This window comes from Culex quinquefasciatus, chromosome 1 (assembly GCF_015732765.1).
Source record: "Culex quinquefasciatus strain JHB chromosome 1, VPISU_Cqui_1.0_pri_paternal, whole genome shotgun sequence".
Lineage (NCBI taxonomy): Eukaryota > Metazoa > Arthropoda > Insecta > Diptera > Culicidae > Culex > Culex quinquefasciatus.
The window spans coordinates 110,814,333-110,835,650 of NC_051861.1; the positions used below are offsets into that span (position 1 = coordinate 110,814,333).

The 21,318-nt window shown below is 38.9% G+C and overlaps 1 protein-coding gene across 7 annotated transcripts; it reads left to right on the forward strand.

Moving 5' to 3' along the window:
• The first annotated feature begins 1,246 nt into the window (after nucleotides 1-1,246).
• LOC6053528 (synaptic functional regulator FMR1) lies at nucleotides 1,247-20,805 on the forward strand. 7 transcript variants are annotated; one of them, XM_038248125.1, is made up of 14 exons: nucleotides 1,302-1,492; nucleotides 7,816-7,868; nucleotides 7,943-8,090; nucleotides 8,150-8,313; nucleotides 8,375-8,555; nucleotides 13,260-13,330; nucleotides 13,694-13,750; nucleotides 14,198-14,345; nucleotides 14,410-14,559; nucleotides 14,641-14,772; nucleotides 14,838-15,078; nucleotides 19,425-19,859; nucleotides 19,927-20,019; nucleotides 20,074-20,805. In XM_038248125.1, exons 1-14 carry the CDS (start codon nucleotides 1,442-1,444, stop codon nucleotides 20,442-20,444), a joined length of 2,295 nt encoding a protein of 764 aa, XP_038104053.1. In that variant the 5' UTR covers nucleotides 1,302-1,441; the 3' UTR covers nucleotides 20,445-20,805. The 7 variants fall into 7 exon arrangements, with proteins under 7 accessions (XP_038104052.1, XP_038104050.1, XP_038104053.1 ...); XM_038248128.1 differs by having other exon boundaries at nucleotides 20,077-20,805; XM_038248127.1 differs by having other exon boundaries at nucleotides 19,927-20,016.
• The last annotated feature ends 513 nt before the right edge of the window (nucleotides 20,806-21,318 follow it).

Sequence of the window (21,318 nt, forward strand, 5' to 3'; positions counted from 1 at the left end):
TTTATTAAATAAATTCTCTTTTACTGTCTATTGTTTTCAATCTTCACCCTTTTTTTCAAACAAGTGAGGTTTGAGCCCTTACTCAATTTATGGAATGGTTAAAGGATTAATACAAATACTACTATTGTACTTTTGGTAAACTTTTGAATAACATGCTTAGGTCCAAAAAATTGTAACAAAACACCGCGACAAAAGAAATATCAACAGATAAACACGACTTAACATTAGGGAATATTTTCAGGAGCAAACAATACACAGTAAATAACAATAAGTTTTTGAATTCAAACTAAAATAAAACAGTTTTTGCTTTAATGAAAGTTGATAGGCACACTATAAATGGTTAGGCGCTTATACTTACATCAAACCCTATGTAATGTACCACCCCCGGCCGAGTTAAAATGCGTAACCGGAAAAGAAGGTGTGCATGCCTGGCACGAACACTCAAAGCGTGTTCTAGCGTGCTGCTCGTACTGACTCAGAGCAAGGGTGAGATGTAGGTGTAAGGGCAGTGCGTGTTCGTCGGGAACCTGGTGCATAAGATCGGTCAAGGCCCGTTCTTACACTGAAAATTGCGAATTGCGAATTTGGAAAAATTAACCTCGCGGTCCTTCTTGACAGCTCGTTCCAAGGGGACCATAGTTGATCCATCGAAAAAATGTTGTCTTGTTAAAAAAAAAATTGCATTAAAATGAAAAAAAGGGATCAGAACGAGGATCAGAAATGGTTTTTAATCGTGTTTTTTACCGTTGCACATAAAAATTGACATAGGGCTTTAGTACCCAATTGTCTACGGCCCGCTATAGCCATTAAATTTTAGTTTTCTGATCACTGTTTTGTATTTTAAAGACAACAAAATAAATCGAAAAGTCGACATTTTGCAAGATTCATTTTCAGCAGGTTTAAAAAAATTCTTTCGGCTTGGTATTTTTGTTTCATTTTCTTTCCGTGCAATTTCTTTTTCTCTCCTTCATACTGACATTTCAGACGCCTTCAACTTTTTCGCGCATGCAACTCCCGTTTGACAGCTCGGACGACTCGGAAAATCGCATCGTTTTTTTTCTGCACATCGCGTTCGTCAACCTGGCTGGTGCGTTGCATCGTCGCCGCGGCTCTCTCTCATTTCCCTTCTGATTTTTTCTTGTGTTATTCAACGTGCAGCGGGAAATTTAACTAGTGTCGAATTTTATTCTCAGTTTAGTGGGTGTGAAACGGTGAAAGACTCCGCAAGCAAAAAGTCACCGGCAGAGACAAAGGAGCGGTGCAGAAAAAGTCGTCTGTCATTTGTGCACACGGGCAAAGGTGTGCGTGCGTGTGATTGCACACACAGTCACACGCAACGACGAACGACAGGACAAAACGTCAAACGCGCGAGAAGAACCCGCAAGAGAAGGAGAGCCCGTCTTCGCCGCCGCAGCGCCTGGCAGAAATTCACAAATCCAAAATGGACGAACTCTTGGTGGAAGTATGCGGCGAAAACGGAGCCAACTACAAGGTGAATATCGACGAAAGTACCGCCGGTGGGTCGGTCCGCGGGTGGGCCAGCTGTCCGCGGATCCGGTCCGCGCCGAGTGTGGCCCCGGGAGTGCCTTCGGGGCCGGGGAGCGTGATTTTTCCGCGAGCTGGGTGGAGCGCGCAGAAGGAGCGAAAAAAGTTGACGACTGGGAGAAAAAGAAGAAAAGTTGGAACTACTCGTTTTTTTTTTGCGAAAAAGTTTGCGTGTGAACCTGCGGGCCGCCGACCGCACGGGCCAAGGAACACGGGGGGAGAGTGTGGTGACGGCCGGAAGTGGACCTCGTGGAGTTTGAATGCTGGAATCGAAGCAAGCTGTGACAAATTTTGGATTTTAGACTTGTTTGGGTGGTTCCGGCTCGGGGAATGGGTTCCTTGGATGGTTCCAAAAATCAGTGGAGAAGAAGCAACAAAATTGTTACGAATCGTCGCCAGGAGAAACCTCAAACCAAGTTCCTCCAAAATGTTGCAAAGTTCGAAAAACGCCTGGTCGTCAAGTGGTTGCGTGTGCTCCTTCACCCTCCAGGAAGGGTGTGGGTGTGGAAGTGGGTGGAAGACGGAGATTGTCCAATATCGTGTGTGAGGGGGGAGAGGTCATGGAAAACTAGATCGGCGCCGTTTTTGAAGGGGGTGAGATCGAGGAACGTTCCTGCCGGAACCGGCCTTGGTTACTTTGATTTTGAAGTGTTTTGTTTTTGGGGGAAGCTATTGTCACTGAGCAATAAAAGGGTAAACAGTGATTTATTGCACTTCTGGGCAAGTGAAAGAGTGTTCTTTCTAGGACGATCATTTCTCCAGAATTCTACGGTGATAAATGTAGTAAATGTTTTATTATTTCCTGAATTTCGCTATTATTTTAGTTGTCAATTGAAAATCGAAGAGGCAGTTATGCCGCGACATAACCGGAATGGCGTTGAATAACTTAGTTCATGTTAGTTTAGTTCATCAAAAAGTACTACAAATTCAATGACGGGCTTTGAAAGTGCTCGACTTCCTCTAAAATTTCAAAACATTCTAGGTACTTGAAGTTCACATCCGTGTTAGGAAAGCGCTTTTGGTTTGGTGGCCAATTTAATGCATTTAATGGTACAAGACCATTCCTTCAGTGTTAAACACAGGGTGGCCACTCATGTCGGGAAATTAGGAAAGTCGAGAAATCGCCAAAATCCACAAAAAATCGGGAAAAAGTCTGAAATTTGTGATTTTTTGTCAAAAAGTCGAGCATTCCAAGCATACTTATTTCAAAATTATTTTCTAAATCTAGAATAATTTTGTAATATTTTGTACAATTTTCAAATTAAATTCACTCAATTTTTCTTCAGTAACTTACTCAATGTTTAAGGTTCCTTTCACAATTTCAATCTATTTCAGAATGAAAGTGCCATTTAAGACATTGAAAATCTTGATAAATATTGAATGCATTTGTCACAGATTTTCATAATGTTTTTATGAATCAACAGATTTTTTACTAATTTGTGTTTATCAAACAAAATCTATTTATAAAAAAACAAATTTAACTAAAAACTACAAAAAAGTTTAAAAAAACTAATAGAAAAATAGAACCTAATTTAAGCGATTATGGCCAAAAAAAGATTCCAACTGGCAATGTTTTTTTTTTGTGGAAAATGTTCATTAAGTCATTTCAAATATTTTTTACAAATGTTTATCTTGTACTTTTTTGTGAGTATAGGTAAATTACCATAAATTAAGCTAGATTTTCAGTTTTCTTAAAACTTAAATTTCGTATAAAATCCAATCGTTGTTCGTTCTAAATGAAAAAAAGAAAAACTTTATTGTGTTTTGTCAAAATCAAAAAACTAAATAAAAGAAATTTTGATTTAAGTTTATACAAATATGTTTAAAGAATTTGTCTCTTCGAACATTTTGCATAAAATTAGTTGTAAAACATGGAATCTTATCAATCTGAATTTTTCATTAAAAAAATATTAAAATAGTTAAATACTAACAACTGACATCAGCATTGATTAAAAAAATCAATATCAAAATTTAAAAAAATCAGAAGCGAACATAATTTTTTTAAGTGATTTCCTAGATATTTTTCTGAATTTTTTAAAATCATGTTTAAAGCGCTCTTTGATTTTAAATAAATTCAAATTAAAAAAAATATGTTATATTCCGTTATCTTAAACTTTTTACCATTTACAGTTGAAATGAAGCATCAAAAACTATTAGTTTGCCAGTTTTATAAATTAACATTAAAGTTATAAGTATTTTTAAGTTTTCGGTTGTTTTTTAAAGACTATTATTTGTTTACGTTACTGTTCTGAAGCAAAATAATGAGTGCTATCATTTTGAAAGTATGTTTTAGGAGTTTGTTGTTGTGTGTCTTTTCTTACGAAAATTTCAAATAGCTTGATTTTTTTTTTAAAAAAAAACCTCTTTTACGCAAATGGACCGACGTTTTACTTCCCGATCCTATAGAAGGCCAGGAGGATAAGGCGGGAATCGAACCCGCGCCCCGTAGCAACTTAGGGATCGGCATCCGAAGCCGCTAACCACCGCGCCACGAGGCCCTCCTCCAACTTTTTTTTTTATTTAAAATCATTATTTAGATAAAAAATGTCTATTTTTTGAGCTTATGGAAAAGTCGGGAAAAAGTCTGGAATTTGAAAATGGGATTTGAGGCGTCACCCTGACAAATAATAAAGCTGTAAAAATATCAAATGAAAAAAAATTCAAAATTACAAAATAGATTCAAGGCGTTTTGAATTTAAGCCATTACAAACATTTTTTTCTAAAAATTTCTCTCGCGTTGAATCGAGAAAGTGCTGAAAACGGGAAAAAACCCAACTTTATTCACTAAAGGAGGTATAAGACTATGGTAAACAAACGAACTCGCACTTTTTTGTGTTTGACAGTTTGCCAAACTCGCCAACAAGCCAAATGTATGCAGGCTGACGTTTCTGCAAACAAACTGCCAAAAAATTGTTTGTTTTTTTTTTCGTCATAGTCCAATACGTCCTTAAAACTTTGATAAAAGAAGTAATGACAAACAAACACTCGCACTTTTTGATAGTTTGACTGTCTTGTTTGTTTGCTGGAATGCCAGAGTGCAAACATTTTTGCTTTATTTGCGAGTTTGCCTCAAACAAATTTGCGAGTTTGGCAAACTGTCAAACACAAAAATGCGTCTTTTTTTTTTTTTTTTTTGTCGTATTCTAATACCTCCTTTATCGCAGTTTTAGTGACTAAAGTTGGGTTTTCCAGTTTTCGGCATTTTGTCGTTTCGAGAAACCCAGTTTTTATTTTCAAAAAATCATGTCTAAGAATCCTGTTTATAGTTATCCACTATTTTTGGATATGTTACGGAAAACATCCTTAAAAATCATAGAGACGTAGTTTATGCAACAAGGCACAAAAAGACGATTTTCAGCACGATTCGTACATGATTTAATGACAAAAAAATGGTTCAGCTGTTCCGGAGGTATATATATTATTGAAAAATGTATTTTTTGCATAGCCTATTCAAATACGCCATTTTTTTAAACCACCCATTTTCGGATATGACCACCCTAATCGCAAAAAAAAAAAATACTGGTCTAATTATTTTGCCAACTTCCATGCTAAATTTGAGCCAAATCAGAGCACTTTTGATCTGGATTCTGCTACAGTAGTTGTTCGGTAACTGGGCGTTGTTTAACTGGGCGCTCGATAACTGGGCTGTAGCCCAGTTAAAAAGCAGACAAACGTCAAAAAACCAAAACAAACCGAAATGACCGAGGGGTAATGGATGCCAAAACCCTGTTCAATTAAGAAAAAAAAAACTTTTTTCAAACTTTTATTTAATTTCAAGTCACAATTAAAGAAATATGAAAAGTAAGCATTGTAAATAAATTTGAGTAACTTTTATTATTATATTTCATCAGGAAAATATTATGCATCGACGGTCCCCTCATTATTTTTCGTTCAGCCCAGTTAGCGAGCAGCATTCGGTGACTGGGCTACGATCTCAGCCCAGTTATCGAACAAGTACTGTAGTTCGACGTGGAATCGCTTCTTGAAAAAATAAGAATTAAAGCTCAAGTTTAGGTATTTTTAAACTTTTTCCATTCTTTACAATAAGAATTGCGAACTTTTCCATTATTTTTCCATTCTTTACAATAACTTTATGTCTGGCATTTTTTTAAAAGAAACCATGACATAAAAATCAGCATTTTTGTTTTTTTAAATGTTTGTTTTCTCTTTGAATCAAAATCATTGTGAAGTTTCTATTTTTACTTAAATTGTCAATAGCTTGTCATTCAAAACAAAAAAGTTAAAAATAAACCAGGAATGGTGTTTGATGATGAACACTCTGGAAGTTGGGCTTTTGATTAATCTAATATAATCTAACACTAACGCAGACAGTCCGATGAAAGCATTAGGTTAGGTGACGCCCCAAGCGGTTTTTTTGTCAGTATTAATAATTGCGATACATCCGAAAAAACCTGAAAATGTAATACAAATATTAAAGCGGCCAGCCCTACTGCGCTGTGTTTACCGCAGAGAGGATTTTGTGAACGAATCATAATCAAAATTAACAGAAAAGGAAAGATGCGTGGACATACCATAATTTTTATTTTTCCCGTCCACGAAAAACTTTTTTTCTTCTTCTGTTTTCCTTGTTTCATTTTTAGTATTTTAATTTGCATTTATCTTGTTTATTTTATGTTTGTTTTTGGTAGTATTTGGCCTATTTTACCACCTCCTATCATTAAATTTTGCCCATCTAATTTTTTCATGTTTTTACAGTCACTTTTTCAATTTTTTGCTTGTTTTTCACATTTTCTGCTATGAAATGGCAGCATTATCAATTAAATTGTAAAAAATGCATTGAGGCATAATGTGGGACACTAGAAAAATTACTGAATACTTCTTTTTACTTAAAATATGGGAAATTTAAGTAAAAAAACACAGCCAAAGTTGACCCCTAAAAATTGGCAAAGTCACATAAAACAAGTTTAACTTCCAACCCTAAAATTTTCTAAAATGTTTATCTTTCCAATGCTTTTTAAAGATCAAAAATTGGTTGAAAATGGATTTTTGGCGATTTTTTAAATCGAAGCCCGTCTAAGGGCGGGATTGGGTCGTAGAGGGTTAATCAAAATGAGGAACATTATAAGAATAGCAAGACATTTTTAAATGCAATTGAAATATTTTCTGGAAACCGCAAAGCTCAACTTTAACAATCAGCAGCAGTAGATAAAGTCAACAGCTGCTTTGCCTTGGGACAGTTTCATCACTTAATGATTATTTTGTTCAGTGGTCTTTGAAAGGGTTCGTCATGCACCCATATTGAAACTTGTTCACAAAAAAAAAAAAAAAAATGAATTTTGACACTTTCTCCACACACAACTATTTCACAGCTCACATTTAACAAAAATTGGATTGTACAGCCTATTAAAATATCATCAATAATTTAATTTCACTTAATTTTTGGCAATTCAAACTAAAGAAAAACAATCCCTGCAGGATGACAAGTTCTGAAAGATGGGCTTTTGATCAAAAATAAAAAAAAAGATATTTTAAATTTTATGCATAGGACCAAATAGCCTATACAGTACTTGTTCGGTAACTGGGCTGAGCACGTAGCCTAGCTACCGAATTCTGCTTGCTAACTGGGCTGAACGAAAATTGCCGAGGGGACCACTGATGCATAATTCTACTTAATACAATATAAGTTACTCAAATGTGTGCCCAAAGCAAAACTATTTAAGTTTCTTTTAATTGTTACTTGAAATTTAATAAATACTTAAAACATATTTTTTATATACATTATTTTACACTTGATTTTTGCATCCACTGACCCCTTGGTAAGTTTGGGTTGTTTATTTATTTTGACGTTTGTCTGCTTTTAAAGTGGGCTACAGCTACAGCCCAGTTATCGAGCGCCCAGTTTACGAACAAGTACTGTAGCTGATTTTTTTCAAATGATTCTTCAGATTTTTTTTTTGTATTATCAACAGGGACAAGGAAAGGGATTTGAATAATGGGGGAAAATCTCCACGGTATTCCCAAATAAGTTTTGCTTGAAGTTTGATTGTTTTTGAGAAGATATAAAAAAAAAATCAAACGCCTTAAGCGGTTCACACAACACCTTCTATTTTGGCTCCACGCGTCAACAGCAATCATAAATCAAACCCAAACCCTCTACTCTAGCGCCGAACGGAACACCAGCAAAATATGAGTTGCATCAATATTCGATCCCACCCAGAGCGTTTGACCCCCGACATCTAGCTAGAAAATAACCCACTTTCTATCGTTCTCGTTTCTTTCCATGAAAATCTATTTCTGCCAACCTGCCAGGGAGTTGTCACTGACGTCTACGAGGACGGAGTTCGGGTCTCGTTCGAGAATGAGTAAGAAGCACCAGCCAAAATTGAAGTTATTTCGAATTTTTTGACTAAAATGAGTTTTTTTTTTACGTTTGCAGCTGGCAGGAAGAGTCCAAGTTTCTGTTCAGCCAGGTGCGGCTTCCGCCGGCGGACGTCGTGACCACGTTCAGCGAGATGATGGAGGTCGAGGTGTTTTCCCGGTCGAACGAGAACGAAGCGTGCGGCTGGTGGCGGGCCGTCATCAAGGTATTGTTGACCCAGCGTTGGCAACTTCACTTGTTAACAAATATTAATTTATTTCCCAGATGATGAAGGGCGACTTCTTTGTGGTCGAGTACCTCGGCTGGGACAACAGCTACACGGAGATCGTGTCCGCGGACCGGCTGCGCGTGAAAAACACCAACCCGCCGATCAACGAGAAGACCTTCTTCCGGTTCGAGATCGAGGTCCCGGAGGACATTCGGGAATAGTGAGTTGTCCTAAAACGAGTTTCTTTCCTCAAGTTGACATTTTTTTCTTCTTCTCTCCAGCTCCCTGCTGAACAGTGCCAAAATCGACGGCGTCCACCGGGAGTTCCAGAAGGCGATCGGGGCGGCCGAGTGCCGGTACGTGCCGGAGCGGGGCACGCTGCTGGTGATATCGCGGAGCGAGTCGACCCAGCGGCGCGCCAACATGATCCAGGAGATGTGCTTTCGCAACCTGAGCCAAAAGGTGAGTGAAGCGAAGATGAAACCCGGAATGGCAGAGAACCTGGCGGCCTAATTTCGAGATCGTGGGATATTGTCCGGTCCGCTTAGATATAGAGCAAGAACCAGACGGCTTAATAACCTATCTTTAAACTTCCAATCCTATAAGGTAAAACGGAGGTCGGATCGTATTTAATTTTCAACAAAAGTTTGTAAATGTGGCCGGATCATTTTGGTTTGATCTCACCCGTTTACAAAATTTCAAAATTACAAATTAAAAAATTATCAAATTACAAAATGAAAAAAGATACAAGAATTTTAAATCACAACATACAAATTTACAAAATGTCTTGCTTTAGAATAACAAAATAACAAAAATTATAAACTTACTAAATTTAAAAAAATCAAATTACATAATTGTATTTTTGTCAAAAAAAAAAAAAACAATGTAATAAGCACTTATAACCAAATGAGAAATTTACTTATAATTTGATGTTTAAAATTTGAAGTTTTAAAATTGAAAAAAAATACAAAAAATAACAGAATTACTGAAGTTATAAACTTTGGAAATTACAAAATGACAAAACAACAAGATTGCAATACAAAATTACAAATAACGAAAAATTACAACTTACAAAATTAAAAAAAATACAGATTAACAAAACGACAAAATTACGAAATTAAAAATAAATAAAAAATCTATACAAAAAAATACTAAATTTACAAAGTTGCAAAGTTGTAAAACTACTAAATTTTAACGCTTCAAAAATTAAAAAATAACCAAAATTACAAAAAAAATAACTTACAAAATTATAAAAATTACAATTTTATAAAATGACAATTACGAGACTAAAAAACCATAAAATTACAAAATGACCAAATTACCTAATTTAAAAAAAACTAAATTATAGATTTTAAAAATTTAAAACATAAAAATTACATTAATTCAAAGCTTACAAAAAATAGAAACTTGCAAAATTACAAAATTCAAAACATAGAAAATAAGAAAAATTACTAATTTATAAAATGACTAAATTAAGAAATTACCATTAAAAAAATTACATTTAATTTTTTTGAACTTTAAAATTACCAAACAACAAAAAGTGTTCAGTCAAATTACAAAAAATCTGAATTTACAAAGTTACAAAAAATACAAAATTACAAAAATGACAAAATTACAAAAAATACAAACCTACAAAATAATAAAATAACAAAAATTTACAAAAAAAAAACAAACCTTACAAAATTATAAAATAACAAAAATCTACAAAAAAAATTCTACAAATTACAAAAAAAAACAATTGACCAAAACGACAAAATTAAGAAATGACTGAAATTCAAAATAAAAAAATGGAAAAATTTCAAACCTGCAAAATTTTAAAATTATAATTTAAAACTTACAAAATTAGAAAAAAACTTGCAAAATTACAGAAATTTCAAAATTCAAAACATTGAAAAAAAAAATGACTGATTTAACAATTTACCAATTTAAAAATTTCAACATTTCAACATTTGAAACTTTAAAATTACCAGATAACAAAAATTAGAAAAAAATACAAAATAACAAAACGATAAAATTACGAAATGAATAAAATTAAAAATTCTAAAATTACAGAAAATTTTAAAGCTTAAAAAATAACCAAAATTACAAAAAAAAAAGTTTAATAAAAATTACAATTTTATAACATGACAATTAAATGTTTTAAACTTTAAATTTACCAAAAAACAAAATAGTGTTAAGGCTGGTACAAATATTTTTTAAAGTTTTTGTCACCCCCCCCCCTTCAAAATTGGCCCGAAAAATCAGGGGGCAAAAAAATATTTTTACAATAAACTTAAAAATTTCAATGAAAATCCAAGTGCAACCAGCTGAAATCAAATTAAAATACATTCTCCTGCGTTTAAAATCATTTTTAGCATGTTTGGGCTTATGAAAAAATCTTAAGATTTTTTGAAAATTTTCGATGCAAAATCTTTTTTTTCGATACAATTTTTGTTTTTGTCAGATCTTAGATTTTTTGAAAACTAATGATTGCAAAACAACGGAACTACTGTAAAATGCATTTTAAAACACTTTTTTTATTTAAATGTGAAGACTATGGCTTGTTATTTAAATGTTTATATTTTTTTATTTTTTTGCCCCCCCCTTGACCTCGGCTAGGGCCGAGGGACAAAAACTTTTTTAAATATTTGCATCGGCCTAAGTCAAAAAAATTAAAAAAAAATCTGAATTTACCAAGTTACAAAAATTACAAAATTAAAAAAATTACAAAATTATAAAAATTATAAACATACCAAATTATAAAATAACAAAAATTATTTAATTACAAAAAAAATCTAATCTAATCTAAAACAAATGACCAAAACGGCAAAATTACGAAATGTCTAAAATTCAAAATTAAAAAAAAAATTGAAAAATTCCGAAGTGACAAAATTTTAAAACTACAAAAATTCAAAACATACAAAATTACAAAAAAAAACTTGCAATATTACAAAAAAATCAAAATTCAAAACATAGAAAATTACAAAAATTGCAAAATTATAAAATGACTAAATTGACTAAAATAATTATAAAATTTCAACATTTTAAACTTTAAAATTACCAGATAACAAAAAAATTTAAGTCACAAAATTACAATATTGCAGAAAATCTTACCTTACAAAACTACAAAAATTACAAAAATGACAAAATTACAAAAATTATAAGCTAACAAAATTATAAAATTAATAAAATTACAGAAGAAAATCTAATATTAAAAAATTAGAAAAATACAAATAAACAAAGCTTACGAAATTACAAAATTAAAATAATAGCTTGAAAATAACAAAATTCAAAACATAGAAAATTATTAATTTGTACAACGACAAAATTAACATATTACAAATAAAAAAAACACAATTTTAAATTTTAAAATTACCAAATACAAAAATTGTTAATTAACAAAAATACAAAAATTACAAAAAAATCTAAAATTACAAATGACAAGATTACAATATGAAATTACGAAATTAAAAACCATATAATAACAAAATTAGCAAATTACCAAATTAAAACAATGTTTAAAAAATTACAAAATAATAGCTCGACCTCGTCCAGAGCCGAAAGACAAAAACTTTGACAAATATTTGCATCGGTCTTACACAATTTAATAACTTAAAAATTTAAAGTTTTAACGCGTTCTCAATTTCATAAATTTCTAAATTTAGAAAAAAAATAAAAAAGTTTTTTATATCGATATAGATATTTTTTTAGATATTAGATTTTTTTTATATTATGAATGAATTTTCGAGTTTTTTAATTTAAGAATTAAGTTTTTTTTTTACTATTTGAATGTTTGTTCATTAGAATTAATGAATTTATTTAAATGGTTTTGATATTGTCAATCATTGAAGTTTAAAATTCTTGAATTTTTAAATCTTTAAATTTCACAATTTTTGGACTCATAAAATTTTGATTTTCAGATCTCTTTAAATTTTTTGAACTTTTTGAATTTATGTATTTTAGATGTTATGAATTTTGATTAAGGAGCGGCCGTGGCTGACTGGTTACGGTGTTCGCTTTGTAAGCGAATGGTTATGGGTTCGATTCCCATCTGCTCCCAACGAGAAAGTTAAGAACACAGAATTTTGAAATTATGAATATGAACGAAAAATCAAAGTCGCTCGAAGCGGGGTTCGATCCCCCGTCCTTTGGATTGGTAAGCAAAAATGCTAACCATTAGGCCATGACGACTTGGTTAGCTTGAACTGGAATTAGAACTACTGTTACAGAGAGCGAGTTGTGGCGCTATAACCACGGCAAATAGAGTCCAGGGCATTCGTGGAAATACAATGTCCCATCCCAGAGGGTCCCGGAGTACCAAACATTCTTAGCATGGTGCTCCCAACGAATACAACCAAAAATCTCGGAGCGTATGGTGGTGTGTCCCCACGCTTCTTCCTCCTGTCGATTCAGAATTGTGTTGTTGTTCGAACACTCTGTGCTCAAACTCAACCCAATTACGAGTCATCTCTGCGATACGGCTTTACGCAGTAGGCCTGGCCGCTTTAACGCTTGTGATGTTTCAATGCATTCTAATGCAATGGCACACTACAAATGTTAATAAATGACAAGAAGAGTGCTAGGCGTCATCTAACCTAAGGCACTCTCCAGGATCCCTTCGAAAGATTGGCTGCGCTAGGGTCTGATTAGATTAGATTAGATTAGATTTAGATGTTATGAATTTTGATTTTTATTTCAATTCTCGAAAAAACTGCCAACATTTCTTGATCACGTTTCTTCCGAGCTTCGTACCCCGCTGTTGTATTTTGCAAGCTGCAAGGGAGCGTTCTTTTATTACGTAACTCAAAAAAAAAATGATTTTTGACCACACTCTCCATCATGTTTAGAACGGTGGTTTCCGAATGGTGTTTTAAAAAAATTTTCTGCGAGTCCGATGGATTGAAGATCTGAAAACCCAATCGAACTAAAGGACGAAATAAGTTTAAAGGAGGTATTAGACTACGGCAATCAAACAAAACAACTCGCACTTTTTCGGGTTTGACAGTTTGCCTTACTCGCAAGCAGGCTGACGTTTCCGCAAACAAACAAAGCAGGCAAACTGTCAAAATGTGCCAATATTGTTTGTTTGTCATAGTCTAATACCTGCTTAAGTTCTTAAACATGTTGAGGGGGAATGGTGTTATTTTTACTGTGAGTAAAATTGGTTAAATTGTTTCCCTTTTTCAGGTGATGCTACTGAAACGAACTGAAGAAGCTGCCAGACAACTAGAATCGACAAAGCTACACAATTCGGGAGGGTAAGTGGGACAAGTGTTTCTTTCTTTCCCATTGTTCATCTGGTTTCTCAGGTTTTGTCACACCAACACAGATTAGTCGTAACACCAACCCCAACAGAATCCATTCACCCTGTTTCACCGTCATCACCCTCGACCGTGTTTTCCCAGTTTTTAGTTTTCGCTTGCTAACAAACTAAATTAGCACATTCAAAGTTAGTGAGCCGAGCCTTGTTTTGTTGCACCCTATCCCGTACAAAATTACATAACAAACAGTGTAAATTTACCAGCACACAAGATTCAAGTCTAATATCAAATCAAAATCTTTCCTTTTCTCTACTTTTTTCTCTTCTCTCTATTACCACCGTCTTGTTTCATTTCTTCCAGAAATTTTACTAACAATCAGAGAATTTCCGCTTTTATTGGACAATCACTGAATGAGAGGTAATCCATCCCTTCCAGCGTGTCATGTAAAAATCTATTACTAGCAAAATTGTGTAACTTTTCGTTAAATTGTGACTATCTGGTCTACTAACCTTTGTTTTTTGTCGTTCAAATTTGATTACTAACTTTTCTGTTGTAGTTTTTTTTTGACTCTTTTAAGGAAGTTTCTGTTTTAATTTTGAATAAATTTCTTTCTATTTATTTTCATGTTATCAAAGATTGGTTATATCTTCACATGTTCACAGTAGATTCTTCCTACTCGATCGTATTAGTTCGTTCGCTCTAACCTCCTTCTTTCCATTCCGAATCATTTTCATCTATTCACTTTGTGTTGAGTTGTCTTTCGTTCCAGTTCAAGTCTTCGAATTCTCCTTTCAAATTTCTGCATGTTAAAAGTGAAAATTAGCGTAAAATTAATGCAACTTTACTCTTTCCTTCCAAATTAAGGTTCACGGACGAGTTCAAGGTACGAGAGGATCTGATGGGGCTGGCGATCGGCGCGCACGGCGCCAACATCCAGACGGCCCGCAAGCTGGACGGCGTGCTGAACATCGAGCTCGAGGAGAACACCTGCACGTTCAAGATCTCCGGCGAGGTTGGCGCTTTCAAAGCTTCTTGACAATTCTTGGATATTCACAAGTTTTTTTTCTGATTCGCAGACTGACGACGCCGTCAAGAAGGCCCGGGCGATGCTCGAGTACAGCGAGGAGTCGCTGCAGGTGCCGCGGAACCTGGTCGGCAAGGTGATCGGCAAGAACGGCCGGATCATCCAGGAGATTGTCGACAAGAGTGGCGTCGTTCGTGTAAAGGTTTATCGACGTGCTCGAATCTCGCAAGGGCGGGTCGCCGTAATGCTAACGCTCTTGTTCGTTTCTTGTTTTCTTCTGTAGATCGAAGGGGACAACGAGCCGGAACCGAGCATCCCACGGGAGGAGGGCCAGGTCCCGTTCGTGTTTGTCGGCACCGTCGAGAGCATCGCGAACGCCAAAGTGCTGCTCGAGTATCATCTAGTGCATTTAAAGGTGATCTCTGACCGTGTAGAATCTTATTGTAACGGAATCTTATTAGGTTGTCTAACCTTTTCCAGGAAGTGGAACAGCTGCGGCAGGAAAAGCTCGAGATTGACCAGCAGCTGCGGGCCATCCAGGGTGCGACGATGGGCTCGATGCAGAACTTTTCGATGAACCGACGGGGCGATCACCACCGGGACCGGGCGTACAGCAGCGACGTGGAGGGGGGCGGTGGCGGCGGTTCGCGGTCCGGCCGGGGCGGTATGCGCGGAGGACGTGGAGGCCGCGGTGGACGGGGCAGCAATCCGCGGTACACGGGTAAGGAGGCGTTTGGTTTTGGGAACTAATCAAGACAAGAATTTCTAGCGATCAAGAAGGATTGGCCGTTTCTTCAACTATCACATATTCAACGTACATTGCCCATACGAAGAATCATCCGATGGCGAAAAGGAAGCATTCTACGCGAAACAGGAGCAGAATTATGACACCTTAGCTTGGTTCGGTGTAGAGAGGAAGATCAGGCAGCTTTAAAACATTAGGACCGGCGGCAAAGATCGGTTACCCAGTGAGCAGTTGGCTTAGGTGATTCACTGATTTCGAAGATCTGGAAGGAGGAAAAACTGCCGGACGAGTGAATCGATATCAAGGCAGCATACGATACAGTCGACCGCAAATAGCTATGGCAGATTATGCACGAGAACAGATATCTGAAAAACCTGGCTGTCAAACGCTCTTGTAGATGGGACAAGAGAGCCTGGACAGATTCCCTTGGCGAAGAAGGATAGAAAGCTGCCAGAAATGGTGACATGCGCCTCCTCTATGACATATCGCGACGCTTGTGTGGTGCCAAGACGAATAAACACAGAAGTGGTTAGCTATTTACCGATCCGGCTGACAAACTGAAAAGACGGTTCGAGCATTTTGTACAGTTGCTGCAAATCTCGCATCCAAGTTCGAGCCCCATTTCCAACCGCCAAATGTTAAGCTGATCAATCGGATTAGCTGAAGAAGCCGTATTGTGCATGAAGTCCTAAACAGGTCCAGAGATAGATCGAATCTCCACAGAAGCTGGACTGGATGCAGGGCATTTTGGTGAAGGTTCCAAAGAACGGGGATCACACCAACTGCGACAACTGGCGTGGCGTCTCTTCGACTGCAGCAAGTAGGGTTCCGAAAGGGCCAGCCAAAGAATTCCAGGATTCCCTCCTTGACGGCGGATTTGAAAGTCAATGTCTCCAACAGAAAATCGATGGCGGTGAACACGGACACGCTCAATGCCTTACAGTAGCTGGTGAAGACGTAAAGATGGTTGATACCTTCCAGTATCTTGGTAGCCTGATTGCACCAGATAGTGGCACCAAGCTGAGACGTGTCCACGTGGATCAAGAACGCCAGAGGTGCTTTCGCAGGTCTTCGCAACTTGTGACGATCAAACCAAATCAGCTTACGCACGAAACTACGGATCTTCAATTCACACGTAAAGTCAGTGTTTCTCTATCTCTACGAGGGTGAGACTTGGTGCGTAACGAGCCAGAACACGTCGAAATTGCAGGTATTTTTGAACATATCGAGATTCGGGAGCGCAAATAGTGATGGATCGGCCATAGGCTTCGAAAGGACGCGCACAAGATCTACCGGAAAGCACTTGACTGGAACCCACAAGTATAACGCAGCCGGGACAGACCAAGAGGCAGATGACAGGGAAGTCTCCACCAAGAAATCAGTGCTGTTGATGTTAAGTCGGCACCAATCAAGTAGGCTCTGCACTCGCGTATGCACCAGACGTGGCTTTGTGCTCCGCAATAGAAACAGAAACAATAAACGCGTTGTGGAATACTCTAAAATGCGTGATGTTCGTTGAAACATGCTCGTTGTGTCGACTTCGGCGTCCCAGAAAAGGTCCCAGACTGAACATGGTGCAACGGTTTGTGGAATAAAGTTTGGGACTAAAACCTCACAAACTAAGAAGCACCTAGCTGAACAACATCCGCCCTTGTGTGCGCATTCAGATGGCGAATCTGGCAGCCGCCGTCGAAACAGCAACGAAGCATCACCTCAAAATGACTGTTCATAGCTTGTTGTGTAGTGAAGTGTTGATGGCGCAATGCCCCCTGACAAAATCGAGCGGATGCCAGACTTTACGGTGGCCTCGTTACTTTTTTGAGCCGGTCTGGATCAACTAAACCCCACCCCAACCAAGCTAGGCAGAAGAATACCGGACTTGGGACACTGTTGAACGCAAAATCCTCCTGAATAAGACTCCAGCCAGAGGCGAAACGTCGAGATATTTTGGAAATATGGTGTTTCATTTATCTCTGACTGTCACAGCCAACATGAAGCCACCTCAACTCAAGCACGCCTTCCGGATCAACCCGACGAAGAAGGTCGCAATTCCCATCTACGTCGACGATAACACAGTCGACGTTCGGGTTCATGATTTCCCGCCGGACATGTCCAACATGCTGATCGCCGAAGCCATGCTGCAATACGGCGATTATTTGACGATTTGGGCGAGGTGTGGAGAGACATTTTCGTCGGCGTACCTAATGGCGTGCGGGTGCTTAAAATGATCTTACGTCAAAATCTGCGAGCTGAACAGTCTGGTCACAAGGGGCAGATCCTCACGTGCCGACGGTGTTGAGCACAACAACAACCACAAAATCAACAAAAACTCCAGCTCCTTTTTTGCCTCCAGCCGTTCCAACAGTAGTTGAATCTCAAATCATTTCTCCAGTTGCAAAGAAGCAGCCGACCATACAAGTTGCATTCTCAACGGAAGTCCGTAGTTTGTGTGCGGGTCGCCGCTTTGTTTTAAATGTGCACCGTAGACGAAAACAAAGTAGTTTTGTTTTTTGTTTTTTGGACAAAGCTTGTAAAAAAATTTTCGCTGATCTACAAGTAAACTCAGAAAATTTGCGGGCGTTGCAATTATGCAATAGACGAATGATAGCCGGGTTGCAGTTCGCCGACTCAGCAATGGCCTCGTCCATCGTCAACAAACCGCTGGTACATCAGAGTTGCAAATTCCCGATTTACGGAAGTTCGTGTGCTTGGCCTACCCCTAGGCATAAGCAATGACTATATAGTCAAAGTGAGGAGTAAATACGGTGAAATTTAGACCATCACCAACGACCGCTGGATTAACTTCTCAGGAATCCCAAATGGAGTTCGGACCCTGCAGATGTTGTTGAAGCAGCCAACGCCGAAATCAATCAAATCAATGATGTTGCTGCAGCAGTGACGATAAAAGGCAAAAAAGACAAATGCACGAAAGTGTAAAGTCTCTATAATAAACGAAAAAAAAGAGACGGAGTACCAGGACGACGTAAGAAACGATGTCAGCGGAATGGTGAATGACGAGGACGAACCAGCACCCACAATGAGGGAGGTAAATGATGCCATCAAGAAGCTGAAGAACAACAAAAAGGATGGTGTCGGTGCGGAACTCATCAAGATGGGCCCCGGACAAGCTGTCTACACCGACTGATAGTCAAGGGGACAAGTTGGAATATGAGAACTATCGTGCCATCACTATTCTCAACGCGGCCTTCAAAGTGCTGTCTCAAAGTTTCTTCTGTCGTCTGTCGACGACGGAACAAATCTTTTTGCTACGCTAAATCCTCCAAAAATGTTGTGAGTACCAGATCCCGACGCACAACCCGTTCATCAATTTCAAAGCCGCATACGACTCGGTCGACCAGGAATAGCTGTGGAAGATCGTCCACGAGAACGGCTTTACCGGGAAGCTGATCAGAATGGGGAAATCAACGATGGACGGGGCCCGGTGCAGCGTGAAGATCTCGCAAAGGACTGCGACAAGGCGACGGTATCTCCGGCTTCTGTTTCAACATTGGGCTTGAAGATGTGATGAGGCGGGCGGGCTTCAACATGCAGGGCACGATCATCAACCGGTCCAGTCAGTACATCTGCTATGCCGACGACATGGACATTGTCGGCAGAACGTTCGAGATGGTGGCTAATTTAAGCGGGAAACGGAGAAGGTTGGATTGAGGGTGAATGTGGCGAAGACGAAGTATCTGCTGACAGGTGGAACCGAGTCCCTTAGGGCTCGCATAGGACCGAGCGTGACGATCGACGAGGACGAGTTCGAGGTGTTGTAGGAGTTTGTGTACTTCAGAATATTGGTGACGTCGGACAACAACTGTGGCAGGGAAATTCGGAGGTGCATCATCACCGGTAGTCGTGCCTACTATGGACTCCACAAGACCTTAAGGTCCATGTACGATACGCTGTTGAGACTGGTTGTTCTCTACGGGCACGAGACGTGGACGGTTCTCGAGGAGGACCTGCAAGCGCATGAGGTTTTCGAACGGCGAGTGCTTAGGACGATCTTTGGCGGCGTATGTGAACACAATGTATGGAGGAGAAGGATGAACCACGAGCTGACGCAACTCTACGGCAAGCCAAGTATTCGGACAAGAAATCCGGTGAATTTGGTGTTCAATTGCAACGTTGGTTGAACCAAGTGGAGGATGATCTGGAAAGTGTGGGAGTTCCGATTTTGATTTGGAGAGAAGCCGGGGATTGTACGAGTGGTAAAAGTAATGTTATGACAATTCTACTTGAAAGAAACGCACTTTTTATAAATGTAAACATCAAAAGAAAAATTGGGTAATCAATCTCTTCTCCATCTATCCTTTCAGGTCGTCGAGAAAACAACATCGGCGAGGAAGAGTACACCCCCCGCGGCGGCGGTGGCGACCGGTCCGACCGCGGTGACCACTCATCATCACACCAAGCATCGCGCGGAGACAACCAGCGCAGCAGCAACAACTACTCCTCCGAGGGTGGTGGTGGCGGTGGCGGCGGCGGTAGTGGCCGCGGAGGAAACCGACGAGGCTACAGCGAAAAGCGAGGCACGAGCAGCAGCAACAAGCGCGGTGGCGATAGGAACAAGTCCTCGTCACAGCAGGGTGGACCAGCGGCGGCTGCGGGAGCATCGGCGGCCGGATCCAGTCAAGGTGGTCCGGGTCAGGTGTTTGAAGATCAGTGGGCGAACAGTGTTGAGGATCCGCCGCAGCAGCCGTCGCAACAGCCGGCGAGGGAGAATAACCGCGAGTTGAACAGCGTTGATCGGGGTGAGTTGGGTGTCTCTTAGTCAGTTTTCAATTGAGACTGTAATTTTGTGTGTCTTTCCTTCCACAGACAGCCACTCATCGAACGAAGGCATCCACAACCGAAGCCGGCGAAGATCCAAGAACCCCGGCGGCGGCGGCGGCCACTCGAACAACAAAAGTAGTAAGAGTTCAAAGAGTTCGCGAACCGCTGATTTCAAGCTTGCTTTTCCCGCAGCAGCCAACGGTAACGTCCAAACGCTAAACAACAAGCCGGCGGCCACCAACAGCAGCACACAGCCGCAATCCGGAACGGCAGACGGTGGCCATGACAGCAGCGCGCCCCCCGTCGTCAACAACGGCACCGGCAAGCCGGCCCCGGTGGCGCAGAACAATCACAGCGCGACCGGCAGCACCAACAGCTCGGGGCCACCCAAGGGCCAGCGGGACCAGAACCGGAACCGGGGAGGTCGTGGCGGAGGTGGTGGCGCCGGTGGCAAGCACAAGAACCAGGCCGCCGCTGGCGGCGCCCTGAACAGCAGCAACAGTGTTGTTGCGGCGCCCGGTGAGCAGCAGGGCAAGGAAACGCTCGTCAATGGTTCCTCTTAGAATCTGCTGGAGGGCGGCTGCCGCCGCCGGGAGCAACGTCCCAGGGCGATGGCGGCGGCGGGAGCATGAACTAATGATACTTGAAACTACTACTTGGAAGATTTTGAAGAAGGAGGAGGAAACAAATACACACACACACAATACTACTACTTGTAGCGATACTTGAAAACAATGGTATAACTAAACATGAGAAAACAAGCAAAATACAAAAAAAAAGAAAGAAAAACCCACATTTAACGAGAAGTAAACTTACTGCAAAGAAAGAGAGAGAAAGAAAATCAAGCAACAAGCAAAACTTACTCGATTCTCGACTAATTACGAAAATTACGGAAATATTCTAATGCGTGTGAAAATTACAAAACAAAAAAATGCATCATAAAATTGAAAGGTAGAAAACAGAACGCGATTGAACAAAAAAAAAGTAGAGTTAAAAGAAGGCACACACTGAGAAAAAAAGGTAGCGGATAATGCAAAAAGAAGCAACAAAAAAAGCTTGTGTAAAAGTACTACATTACTACACTCTTATAAAGAAACAAAAAAAAACTACTACAACTACAACTAAAGAAGGGGGAAAAGAAGGCTAGCAGCTAACAAGCAGGCAAAAACACGATAATAAAAAGAAACAGTCAAAATACAGCTGAAAAAAATATGTCCCCCTACAAGCAAAACTGAACAAATGAGAACATAAGAAAGGAAAACGGCGTTTAAGTGAACTAGAATGCAGTATTTAAAACCAACAAAACGAAACAAAAAAATCATCTTTACATCTTTTGCACACCAAAAAAATACACTCACACACACAAACTTACACCAATTCACGGAAAATTTCAAAAATCTTGCACACATCTAAAGACACTCACACAAACACAATTTT